The 13,028-nt window shown below is 66.3% G+C and overlaps 2 protein-coding genes across 2 annotated transcripts; both read left to right on the top strand.

Annotated features, from left to right (window-relative positions):
- Positions 1 to 426: 426 nt before the first annotated feature.
- On the top strand, positions 427 to 1,758 carry LSCM1_08117 (uncharacterized protein; the record flags this gene model as incomplete). The annotated part of the gene is made up of 1 exon (XM_067325457.1): positions 427 to 1,758. One exon carries the CDS (start codon positions 427 to 429, stop codon positions 1,756 to 1,758), a length of 1,332 nt encoding a protein of 443 aa, XP_067181562.1.
- Positions 1,759 to 3,160: 1,402 nt separating this feature from the next.
- LSCM1_08116 (uncharacterized protein) lies at positions 3,161 to 12,448 on the top strand (the record flags this gene model as incomplete). The annotated part of the gene is made up of 1 exon (XM_067325456.1): positions 3,161 to 12,448. One exon carries the CDS (start codon positions 3,161 to 3,163, stop codon positions 12,446 to 12,448), a length of 9,288 nt encoding a protein of 3,095 aa, XP_067181561.1.
- Between the last annotated feature and the right edge of the window lie 580 nt (positions 12,449 to 13,028).

The following is a 13,028-nucleotide window of genomic DNA, read 5'->3' as shown; positions in this document are numbered from 1 at the left end:
CACCCCCCTCCGCGACGGCGCACGTGCACGTACGCAGACGGCCTCGGTGTGCCGCCAAATTTGCATGAAAGACGCTCATGTGGTGGCCCAACGCATTTATGCCTCTCCCCACCCCCCTCCCCGCCCCTGCTCGGGGCGGCGGATGACCAGCCCCGCACCACCGAAGCGACTTGCGGTCGGCGCGTCACATAGAGCGCACGCTCAACGCGAACCCGCGTGCACGCCGGTGCAGGCCCTCATCTCCTCCTCTTCACCCCTCTCTCGCACTCCTCCCTTTTCCCCCTCCCCTCCCCTCCCCCTAATGGCCTTCGGGGTGACAGGTGTACGGGCCCAAACCGCCGTCATATCACCACCGCCGTCGCCGGAGCCGGAGCCGGTGTCCCCTCCCTTCTCCTGAGATCAGCATTGCTGCGTGCTGTCAGCGCCATGGAGGTTCTATCCGAGGCAGCCCCCATCACGAATGGGGAGGTGTACGCATTACTGCGCCGTCGCCGGGATGAGCGAAATGCGGCACGGCACCCGCCCTTTGGCCTGCAGCCAGCGCTCGCCGGCAACCAACCGCGTGGGGCTGTAGGCGCTGCTGCTGCTGCTGCTCCATCGGCAGCAGCGTCTGTGCCGGCCGTTTCCGGTGCCGCGTCCGCACTGAGCAGCAACAGCAGCACCAAAGCAGTCCCGGCAGGGGCCGTTGAGAGCGCCTCCGCGGTCGCCGCAGCGTCGGCCACAAGTCTACTCGCCTCGCCGTCCTCGAGGCACCTGGTGGTGCTCCTGACCGAGGTCACCATGCTCAGCTACCTCGCAAACAACTCCGCGCTACTTCTCGAGCCGACGGCGCCGGCGCCGGCTGGTGCGCACAGGCGAACAGGCACGCCGCGCGACTTGTATGGGCCTACGTCCGTGTACAACAGAGTCGTCGGCGAGCGGACCGCTGACGGCGCCGTTGCAGGGGCGACGAAAAGGGCAGTGGACGCGCAGACGGATATGGAGATCATGTCGTCGTGCTACGCCAAGATGTCCGCCCACCGCCCAGGGACGCGCGGCCACGTCCGCGCCGTCGCGCAGCTGCTGGAGCACTTCGAAGAGGTAGGGCGTGCGCAGGAGCGCTTCTATGCGGCAGGGGTGCGTCGCGTTGTGCAGCAGCTTTGGCGCCGGCGGCTGTGGGTGCCAGCAGGGGGTCCGTACCCGCCGCCGTCCCCATCATCCGCACCAACAGCGCGGGCGCTGAGCAATGGTAGTGCACTGGTGAAAACAGAGCCGGTCACCGAGGAGGGCGTCGACAGCACCCCAGAAGCGCTGCAGAGGTCGCTGCAGGCTGCACAGCACTGGGAAGCATACGCAGTGGCGGCGACAGGGGCGCCGCAGGACCGGATAGTAAGGCGGAGCGCTACTGAAGATGTGATCGACGACGCTGAAGGCGCGCGTTCCACCAGCGTGCCGCGTCCGCTGGCGCTGTTGCTGCTCGAGCCCACTCCGCTATGGGGCCCAGCGGTGAGGTGCTCTGGAGGCAAGAGAAGTGCGGATGCGGATGCGGCTACAGTCGGTACGGAACCGAGCTCGCTGAGCTATCGCGAGCAGCTACAGGTGCAGCAGGCGAGTCGGTCTCTGCTGTCGGAGGCCGAAGTGCTCCAACTCGTCGTAGGCCGCCCGCAGCGCGCACTGGACGTGTACCGACTGCTGGACGACGTTGATGGTCGTCTGCGCGACAACGAGGAAGCTGTGAACGCCTTTGTGGAGGCGTTGACTGCCGTCTTTGCTGAATGAGGAGAGCGAAGAGTAACGCCGTGGAGGAGGAAGCGGTAAATGGCAGCCGTGTGCGCAGGTGCGTCAGAGGCAGCAGGCCCTGCCCGTGTGCGGATGTGTGTACCCGAGCGACGTCGTCGTCGTCATCAACACCTGCGCGCGCGGGGCCTGCACTAGAGGCGGAGGCCACCGCACGATAAAAGAAAATACGCCTAAGCAACACGGCAACCTCACAGCGCTTGATGAGAAGCGAACGGAGGGACGGGAGGGGGGGCCCTCTCGTCTTCTCAGACAAGCCCCCCCCCGTACCCCCTCTCTCCCTCGCAAAGAGGCGTGTGCAGATGCGCTAACTGCTGCGAGCGCCACGCAAGAGTGTACGGCGCCCGACGTGGGGTGAAGGTTTCGGTGCACCGCCACTGCCACTGCCACCGCCCTTCCCTCTCTCCCCTTCTGCACTCTGTCCTCTCCCTCCCCGCTCTGTATCGGCGCGCGCGCACGCACAGCTCTCCCCCTCTTTCACATACACACACACGCCTCTGTGACGGTGCGTTCACTGGTCTCCGTCACTGCGGCGGGCTTCGCACGTGTGTCTCCTCCCCCCTCCCTCACTCACTCATCGCCATCGCCATCGACACATTTTTGCAACACTTCGTTTCAGCACAAATCAGGGACGAAAAAAATTTTTTGCGCCTTCGGAAAAGGTGCCGAAACACACCGACGCGGAGGGGAAGAGAAAAAAAGCGACGGCGGAGAGCAGAGCGTAGAGGCGCACGCACATCAAGAGAGGAGTGGTGGGGGTGTGTGGTGGTGAAACGCCTGCGCCGCTCTCTGTCTCTCTGTCTCTGTCTCTGTGTGTATCCGTTTCTTCGCTCTTCCGCTTCACTTCGTACATCTTCCCCCTCCCCCTCCCTCTCCCTCGCGGACCCGTACCGCCCCATCTAGCGGCGGCGCTAGTGGCACAACGCCTGTCACTCACACCCCTCTCTCCCCACCACCACCACCACCACTCTCACCCGTCATCCTCCGTCATTCTTCTCGGCTGTTGCTGTTGCTGCTGTGCGTGTGTCTGCATGCTGGTCACCCCACCCTCTCATCTTGTCCTTCGCGCTTTCCCTTTGCGCTCCTTCTCCGTTTTTTTTTCTTCTCAGTCCATCCTGTGTCTGTGTGCTGCGCGGCGCACGCTTGCTGGTGTTGCCCTCTGTGCTCCTCTCTGCTTCCTTTGGGTATGTGCGTGTCTGTGGAGGACCGGATAGGCTTTGCGCGTTTGATGTAGTCGCCCCCCCTGTCCTCACTGCACCTCACCTCCCCTCTCTCAGCGCCTCTCTCTCTCATCATTTCCTTTTGGCTTTCCCTTTTGTGTTGCTGTTGGTGCTCTCCTCACCATCACCACCACCACCACCACCCCTCTCTCGAAGCGTAACGAATGCTCCGTTGGGCAACGCAGATCTTCGGCAAGCTGAGCACCGGTGCAGTGGCCACGCCCGACGCTGGTGATGTCGACGCAGGAGAGGCATCGGCGCACCAGCAGCAGCGCCCCCACCCAAGTTACGGCACGGATATACCGCCGTTGAAGCGGTGGTGGTCGTCCATGAGTGCGGACGACGCCTCTAACGGTGCGGTGCGTTCCTCGTCCCCCGTCTCCCTCACCCGTGCGAGCGCCGGCGTGGACGACGACTACTGCTCCCCCGGCGTCCTGGATCTGGAGGTGTCACGGGGCTTTGCCGTGTTGGATCCCGCGGCGGCGGCGCCGGCGCCGGCGGCGGTGGTGGTCACCCGCACGAGCGGTGGAGACTCGCCGACTGCGTCCGCCGCGCCCGCTTGCGACGATGCCAACGCCGTGGAGGACTTCTTAGCGAATGTCATTGCGGGCAGGACTGATCTCCTGCGCACGCGACTCGCCCAGGAGAAGATCGAGGCCGCGGCAGCGGTGGCACGAGCAGCGGCGGCCTCACACGGCGGCAACAATAGCCCCATCCGCACTCGCGGCGGTGAGGCTGGTGTCGACGGCAGCACCAGCCGCAGCCGCACAGCGGCGGTCGGCGGCGCCGTCACGCGGAGCAGCACGCACCCGCGGAAGTCGTCATGTACCGCTGAAACAGGCACGGGTGGTCCACTCGCCGGCGGTACGGCGACAGCCGGCCTCAGAGGGGGCCAAGCAGCGCTGACGGCGGCGAGTGCTTCGCAGCCCCCGCGGCAGCACCACTCCCGCCGGGACCGCTACGTCAGCTCCGCCGCCCGCTCGCTGCAGGATTATGAGCTGATCGCCTTTCTCGGCAGCGGTACGTTTGCCGAAGTCACGCTGGCGCGCAACAAAGTCACCGGCGAGTACTTCGCGGTGAAGAAGATCTCGAAGCAGCGGGTGAAAGAGGAGGGCTGCGTCGAGCGCACCTTCACGGAGCGGCAGCTCCTCGCCAAACTGCACCACCCTTTCCTCGTGCGCCTCTACCAGGCCTTCCAGAGCCACACGCATCTGTACCTCGTCTTGGACTTCGCCCAGGGCGGCGACCTCTATTACCTCAACGTGCAGCAGCTGTGGCTCCGAAGCATGCGGCGAAGCCTCATCAAAGTGCGGTACCCCTACTACCAGAGCACCTCGAGCACCTTCACCTCGATGCTCACCCCCAACACGTCGTCGTCGCCAGGCGCCAGCGCCGCAGCCGCCACGGCAGCGTCGCATGCACAGCGACCGCAGACCAGGGCATCGCCCTCGCCCCCCACATCGGTGCGCTCGGGTAGCGCACAGCGGACGGCCGGGCCCGCACGGCCCCCCCTGTCCCCTTCCTCCCCCGCCCCACCACTCGCAGAGGCTTCTCTAGATCCGCAGCCCCAGTCGCCAGGCGGCGGCCGCGGCACCACCACGACGGACAGGAACGCGCTCCTTGCGTTGCCGTCTGTGGCTGGCGGTGTGGAGGCGAACACCGCCAGCGGGGGGGCCGCTCGCTCCGGCATCGCCACAGGAGCAGCGTTACCATTGATCTCAGCGCAGGATGGTGACAGGGGCAGCGGCGCCGATGGCGCTGACGGGGACGACGGGGAGGCGGACGGTGCAGACGTTGCAGCGTTCGGCGGCGCCACCGACACGAACCGCAGCATGACGGAGGTGTCGTCCTCCCTGGCCGTGTGGCGCCAGCAGAAGGGCGTACAGCAACAGTGGGGCGTGGGCAACGATCCCAGCCAAAGCGTGCGGCTCCCTACGGACTTGACCTACTACACGACGGACGCCGTCGACGAGTTCGCCAACAGCAACAATATCGCGAGAGACAGTGCCGCGGCGCTCGACAAGCTCGCATCCGGGAGTGGGGGAAGCAGGAGCTCGGTGGCGGTGCTCATCACCCCACACACGCCGGAGGGCGCGAGCCCCGCGGCAGCGACGGCCACGCAGGCAACGGGAGCGAGTACACCTGCGACGGCCCTAGATGAGGCAGCCGCGTTCTCAGCCACTCCGGCGGCGTCTAGTGGGCACGAGCGGTACCGGCGGCGGCGACGCACACTTCCCACCGCCGAGCGTGGCGTTGGTGGTGCCCGCGGCGGTTGCTCTGCAGGCTCCTCCTCTACCTCATCCGCTGATGATGACGGCGGGGGAAACCGGCGACGCGGTGCCGCGGCTGAGGTCGGTCGCGGCAGCTCTGCAGAAACAGCACTGCAACCGTCGCGGAGGCCTCGAGGCGTGGCGGCGCTCAAAGGTCCAGCCGGCCAGGCTGACACTGCAGCACAGCCCCTGCCATCCCCTTCAGCACCTGCACACCGCTGCCGAAGCGCCTCCAGTGGCGCCAGGGGCGCGCGCTCCGCAAGGCACAGAATGCCTTTCTCCTTCGCCTCCACGCCGGCTCCGCTGCGACGGTCACCCGCGCCCTCTCCGCACAACGAGAGGTCCCGCAGCCGTGGCAAGAGCAGCAACGACAGTGGTGGCGCGGGCGACCCGCGCCAAGACGGAAAGCCAACGTTGACAGTTTCGCCTCGCTCCACTCCGTCGCCCATGGAGGCTAAGCGGCGGCGGTCGCGCAGAGCCTCGCCACCCGAGGCGGCAGACGCCTTTGCGGCCCCCACTTCGCCCTCGGCGAGGACGGTGACTGTAGTCCCCGTGACCGGCACAACGAACCTCCAAGAGGCCTCCGAGAGCGTGTCACCGTCGACCGCACCGGCGGCGGAGCAACAGCAGCAGCCCGCCAGCGGCAGCAGCCATATCGCAACCCGCGCCACCAAGGCAGTGCCGAGTGTGCGCGGGCGAGAGAAGAAGCCATTGTCTAGAAGGCCCAAAGCGAAGGGGGGGATCAGCCGTGGCAGGGGTGCGGCAGAGGGTGCGCCCGCCCCGTCATTAACGCCGCCGCCGCCGCCGCGCGTGAGCCGTGACCGAAACAGCCGAAGGGCACCCGAAAAGAAAACGCTCGAGTCTCCTGAGACGGTGGAGTTTTCGACGGAGCAGCGCTCTTTCCCCGCCGACGCAGTGACGCTGTCGTCAGCCTCCGCGATGGCGAAGTCCTTCGCTGGTGTGACGGCGGCGCAGAGCGCGGCCGCCACCGCCGCTGCGCTTCGGGTGGACCTCTCCGCGCCGTTTCATCAAGTGGCGATGGAGGGGAGCACGAGTGTGCTACGAACGCTACTGCGCACGGTGTTCGCGCCGGACGAGGAGCATCGCTTCCCACTGCGACTCATCGCCTTCTACGCCATCGAGGTCGCGATAGTGCTTCAGTATCTGCATGGCGAGGGCTTCCTCTACCGAGATCTTAAGCCGGAGAACATTCTTATGCGCAGCGATGGGCACGTGATGCTGACAGACTTCGGCGTCGCTAAGTATCGCAAGGGTGCCGTCATCGTCTCATCTGCCAGCGGCGACGGCGTCAAGGGGGGCGATACTGGTAGCCCCTCCCCCCCTGGTGGCGGCACCGACGGTAGAGCGAACAGCTTCACCGGCACGACGCAGTACATGAGCCCGGAGATGCTGCGTGGGCAGCCGCACGACTCCCGCACCGACTGGTGGAGTTACGGCTGTCTCTTGTTCGAGTGGGCGAACGGCAGAAAAGCGTTCGACGCGCCGAATCAGTTCGCACTCTTCCGCTCCATCGTCGAGGAGGACGTGAAGATCACGGCGGAGGACTACCGGCTCACTCCATTGGAGGTGCACACGCGCGTTGCACAGCTACACTACCGCGCGGAGGAGGTTCGGCTGGAGTTCGAGGACCGGGTGGCGCGGCGGCTGCAGCAAAGCTCGGCGCCGTCGACCCTCACAGCCGAGGTTTTCTACAATCCCGACACCCGCAGCTTCGAAGTGCGGCTGCGCTCTCCAGCGGCGAAGGGGGTGGAGCAAGCCCTGGCAGGCGACTCAGCGCGCAGCGGCGCCCCGCTTCAGCAGAGCTCCTGCGACTACTCACCGCCCCCGTCGCAGCCGTCAGAGGGTGCGATGACAAAGGCAGTGCTGCAACAACGTGACCACAGTCACGTGCATAGCCACAGTTATGCGTCGCCGTGCTCGACGCTAGCGGCGGCAACAGCGTCAGCAGCGGTGACATCGCACAACTCCTTCGCGAGCGATTTTGGCACACAAAACCCCACCAGGGCTGCCAGTGCGGAAGGCGACACGCCGGGGCTGCTGCCACAGTCGCCGCCGAACGACTCCTTCGCCGGCATGGGATCCAACTCCCTTCGATCGCGTCGCGACGCGCCGACGAACCTGTCCATGCGCCTCACCACGACCGACGGCGGCACCATCGCCGCGCTGCTCTCGTCCGCCTCCCCGGCGGCGCTGCAGCAGCAGCAGCAGGATGACGAGCAGCAGCAGGAGCAGGAGCGGCGCCTCCGCCATCAACGGCGCCGCCAACGGCTTTCATGCCTCACCCTCGACGAGGCGACCCGCGACCGATACATCAGCAACGCCGTGACGCAGATGGAGGAGGCGCAGGCGCTACTGCGCGACCTGACTGTGAAGCTGCTGGACCGCCGCGTGGAGCACCGCCTCAGTGGCGAGGCTGTTCTGGAGCACCCCTTCTTCACCTGCCCGTACGTCGTCTCGCAGCTGTACTACGATGTCTATCAGAGGCGCGTCTTGTCAGCCGAAATGCGTCGCTCTGTGCGCGCCGTCGTCGACTCCAATACCTCGCTGGCTGACCCTGTCGCATCGGTGACGGATGAGCCGCTGCAGCAGGCCGCCTCTCAGCTGCTCTTGCAGGGGTCAAGCCCCGCCGCTGCTGCCGCTGCCTCGCGCATTCACACCTCCTTTGAGGCCATTTCGCTGCCCTCGCAGACGCGTCCGGAAGACTGGCGTGAGCTCTTCATGGAGCGGCGCATTCGCGCCCCCTACGCACCACGGCTGCGCACCCGCGACGACCTCCGCTATTTCCCGGCCGCGGTGACGGCCACGGGACTATCCGCCGCGGCGGAGCAGCAACGTCGCATCAAGGAGGTGAAGGAGCAGCACAAGGAGCTCATGATGATGCGCGCCAGCAAAGCGGCGGCAGCCCCCACGAACAGCAGTTTCAGCGCCGCTACCTTCACGGCATCTCTAGCCGGTCCCCACACACAGCGGCTCGTGAGCGGCAGTGGCAGTGCCAGTGGCGGCGGTGGCCCGGTCGTTCTCGTGCCCCTCGATACGGAGGCGGCGCAGCACGTGCAGCAGCTTATAGTCGCGAGTAGCCGTAGCTCCAGTATGTGCTATAACGATGGTGCCGAACCCGCTCTGGCGGCGGCCCATGCGGCCGCCGCACCGGTCGCGCTCGCATCGCCCGCTGCTGGCAGTGCTGTTGCCAGCGCCCAACACCAGTCGGCCCTCTCCACGTCAAGTGGCAGCTCGCAGGGACTGACGGAGAAGCCCCAGCCGCTGCAGCTGCCCTCAGTAGAGGTGACGACGGCGGCACTCGTTCTCCTTCGCGGTGCCGTAGCATTGCCCAAAAGACCGGCAGAGGTGCCGGAGCAGAGCTCCGCCGCTCGTGATGCGCGAGAGGCCGTCGCAGCTGAGGACTCCCAGCTCGGCTCGCCAGCGCCAACACAGTCGGCAGTGGCGGTGGCGGCGATGGGCGTGAGAGCGCCCTCGCCGGCGGCTCTTGCAGCCACGCGAGCAGAGATGACAGTTACTGAGAGCGCCACAGAAGTGGCACCGCCCCCTAACGCGGCGGAGACGGCAGCGGCGGTGGGCGAATGCCGCCGCGACTTGTTTGGCCGTGCCGCGACGCTGCCGCAGAGCTTTGTGGACGCTGCGCTGGCGGTGACGGCGGTAGCTCAAAAGAGGCACCACCAGCGCTCTTCAGGCCCTGTCACCGCCTCTACCGCCTCGACGACCACTCCCAGTGAGACGCGCCGTGGCAACTCTGTCGTCATGGCGGCAGCGGCAGAGCTGTCATGCACACCAGCCCCCACCGACGGAAGACGCCTCCTTGGCGCTAACAGGAGCAACCTTGCTGCGACATCATCGACATCCCTCTCGAATCCGCCGCTGGAGGAACACTCGCAGCAGCAGCAGCAGAAGGAGGAGGAGGAGGCGGTGGCGGCGGTCAGGGCCAGTGGCGCACGACACCACTGCTCTGCTCCGTCCGAACGTCGCGAGAGGGGGTGTGCCGCCGACAGCCGACAGAGCCGAGCACTCTCAGCCGGCCATGGTGTTGAGGGACTCCGTGTGGGAGGTGAGGAGGCACACGCATACGTGATGGAAGACGAAGCCGAGGACGAGGACCGTGATGGCGGTGGTGGCTACTATGAGCAGGATGCCCTCGCGGAGGATGACGCCCACGTGGTGGACGGCGGCGATGATGCTGCAGCCGTGAACGAAGCTGCCGGCACAGTCGACATGGCGACCACGAGTGACGGTACCACTGCTGCCGTGATGGCCTCGACCGCGGACGCTCGCAGCTGTGACGGTGCTCCTATGGATGCCAAGACGCGGACGCAGCAGGGCACGTCGCTCAGCGCGTCCGGGATGCTGAGCAGTATCAGCAGGAGCGGGTGGAGGGGCGGCAGTGCAGTCCCATTGTGCGTCGGCGGTGGCGCCGGCAGTGACAACGATGTCGACAACTACGGCGACGGTGGACGGGGAGGTGCATTGGTCAGCGGCCCGCTCTCTACCGGGCGCATCGAGCCACCACCGGTTGTGGTCATCTCCCCCACCCTCTCCAGTCAGGCGCGCTCATTGTTGGGCAGCAGCGCCGCACCTCCTCTGCATGGCCCCGCGAAGGAGATACCAGCGTACACGTCGCCGCTGCAGGAGCCGACGACACCACTCAGCCACAGCGGCGAGATGCACTGCGACCTCAGCGCCTTCGCAACGTCGTCGGTTTCCTCAATGCTCACGGTGCCTTTCGACGACTCACAGCGATCGCTCTCGGCGAGCCTTGGCACCAGCGCCCCTGGCGGACTGTACACCAACAGTAGCACGCGGGTGACGTCCTCCTCTGCCGACACACTGATTCCTGTCCGGGAGCATCAACGCCGAGCCCTACACCACCTTCATCACCATCCGCTGTCGTACACTAACGCCGATGAAAGTCACGACGTATTCGATGCAGCGCCGCGCGTGCTGCCGTTGCCGCCGTCACTCGCACTCGATGAGCAAAGGCAGCGGCAGCCCCTACAGAAGCCGTTGCCCCCCGCCGTGCCCGCCGAGAGCGACTCGCTGCCCGGGACCACCTCGCCTTCCAGTCACGCCACCACGGTACGGTCGGTGGCCGGCATGATGCGGCCCGGGGAGCTAACTGGTGTCGGTGACTTCTCTGGCATCGCCGCCATCGCAGCACACACGACGATGGGTGCCACGGTGTCCGCAGAAGCCGCTGGCGAGCTGGCAGCCGCGCTTGTCGGCACCACAAGCGTCGGCGATGTCGGGGGCTCACCACCTGGGGGCTCGTGCCACGAGGTGCTGCGTGGGGCCGATGCTGCGCGCTCAGGCGCCCCGCAGATGCCGGCGCCATTCCCAAGCTTGAAGGATCGCGGCGGAGAGTCATCACGCGCAAGTGTGACGGCGGTCACAGGATTGGGGAGCGGAAACACTTCCTACGACGACGCGGACGATGGTCACGATCTCGGGGCAATGGACGAGTCGGGTTACCAAATATGCAGCGGCGATGACGGCGACGGTGGCGTGGAGACGACAACCGGTTACTCGAGCGAGAGAGGAGATGAAGAAGAGAGTGAGAGCGACGCGAGCAAGTCGTGCGAGTCGGCCTCCCGACCAGCGACCCCGACACCACCCAGAGCATGTGGCAGGGACGACGCCGGCAATGCGCGCAGCGCGGGCGCTGAGTTGCCGCAGTTGGGCTCATCTGCATCTTCGATTTCCACGGCGACGTCCACTTCGATGCATGCCTTCTCGACATCATCAGGGGCCCCTTCCGTCAACTTCGCGAACGGCAGCGACTCGGCAGCCGCAACCGAGGCGGACGCAGCAACGGCTCGTCACACACTCATCAGCTCACCCATGACAGTGTTAGCCGGGGTCGATCGTAGCGGCGCTGGCGACCTCTTTGACTCCTTTGGGCCCCACCAGGACTGCGGCGGCCCGATCTTCCCCTCCTCCTTTAGCGCAGCGCTCTCGCTCGACGCGGACATTGGCGATGGCGATATCAGTCGAAGAGACCCCCTCGGCGCCACCGGTGTGGCGGCGACGCCTTCGGCTCTGTACCGGAAACCCACAGCGAAGGCGCCGCCGCCGCTCGACTGCTCCAGCGGTCTCTTCAGCAACGTGTTTGCCTCCTCGGCGAGCCTCGACACGATCGACGGCAGCGGCGCAGCAGAACGCTTCGGCCCCCTCACGACGACGCTCTCCGGAGTTGCGTACAAAGTGGACGATGAGGCGAGCACGAGCGCCCTCGCAGGGACGCCAATGGTAATGACCGGCAGCAGCGACACCGAGGGCGTTTCCACGCCGAGCCTGCCCAGCTACAGAGGGCTTGGCCAGGGTGGAAAGGACGCCATCGGGACGAACACCAGCGGCGGCGGCGGCGGCCCCCCAGGCACGGGCGACCGGCGAGGCGTGCAGGCGTTCTGGGCGCAGCAGCAGCGCAAGCGAATCGAACGCGAACTGCAGCAGCGACAGTCGCAGCAGATCGATCACTCGGAGGAGACGTTGGCGGTGTTCGGGACCGGCGCCGAAAGCCATCGTCGCTGCAACGCCGAAGGTGGACGGCGGTGGTCGTATGGGATCACACACGAGGACAGCAGGGCTGCCACCTCCTCAAAAATCAAGCTGGCCAGCGTCGCCTCTGACGATGGCGCTACCGAAGAAGTGGCGGGACGCTGTCATGAGGTCGCAGACAACTTCGGCTGCGCCGACCAAGCGGAGCCGCCGCAGCGCTCGCATGGCGCGTCAACGCAGCTGTCTCTGCAGCGTCGACAGCGGCACGTTATGGATCCATGCCAGCGCAGCGTCAGCGATGACGACGAAGGCGACGCCGGTGCCGCTGGGCGGCACAACGCCGCACCGCGGCTACTCTTCTCGTCGCAGAGCGGCGGCAATGATCGGAGCGTCGAGAGAGGACACCGCAGCTCGCTCTGGTCAAGCGGTGATAACGAAGGGGGCACGGAGGGTCGGGCCAGCGTCACCAGTGGCGACGGCAGCGGCGGCAGAAGCGGCGGCGGCGGTGGCTTTGACCACTTTCAAAACTTCTCCTTCACGTCTCCGCAGATTCTTCAGCAGTACCTCTCCGCCTCCTCTGCCGGCGGTGGCGTGGGAGGTTGTCGGCCTCCACCGTACCAGCGGCCTCGTCGTGACCGCTTAGGCGGCGGCGCTTAGAGAGGCACGTAGCCCGCGTCGAACGCGTAGAGAAACAAAAAAGGGGGGAGAAGGGGCCTCTCGTGCTGCCCGCCGCCATCACGGCATTCGTACCGTCGCAAGAGGAGCGGGCGCTGGCCAAGTCCGTCGGCTGAGAGAGGGGCGAGGGCGTGCGTGTAGCACCGATGGGTTCAGCCACGGCAGCCGGCGCTAATGATGTGTGCTCATGCTCCCTTTTATGTCAGTTCTCTTTTTTTGTACTCTCTTTTCACGGCCCTCGCCTCCATCGTGATGCGCATTCGCGCAGCAGGCGCAGGCGTGGGCGCCAGGCGTACGCGTATGCCCTCTTCCCCTCCCCCTCCTCCTCCTCCCTCTCCGCTGGCGCGTCCCTCCGCTCCGTGTGCGCCCTCGTCGGGTGTCTGTGTGTCTCCTGCGTGACATGTGGGCAACAGCCAAATACACTGGGCCGTTCGACAGCGAGAAGGCAACGAAAAAGATGAGCGAGTGGACGGCGGGAGGAGGAGGAGGGCGACGGAGTAAGCTCCGGCACAGGCGCAGGCGTCCGCGGGCGTGCTCGGGCACGCTTCCTGCGCGTGGAAAG

This window comes from Leishmania martiniquensis, chromosome 3 (genome assembly GCF_017916325.1).
Source record: "Leishmania martiniquensis isolate LSCM1 chromosome 3, whole genome shotgun sequence".
NCBI classification, from domain to species: domain Eukaryota; phylum Euglenozoa; class Kinetoplastea; order Trypanosomatida; family Trypanosomatidae; genus Leishmania; species Leishmania martiniquensis.
This window is presented reverse-complemented; position numbering and strand designations above follow the sequence as displayed.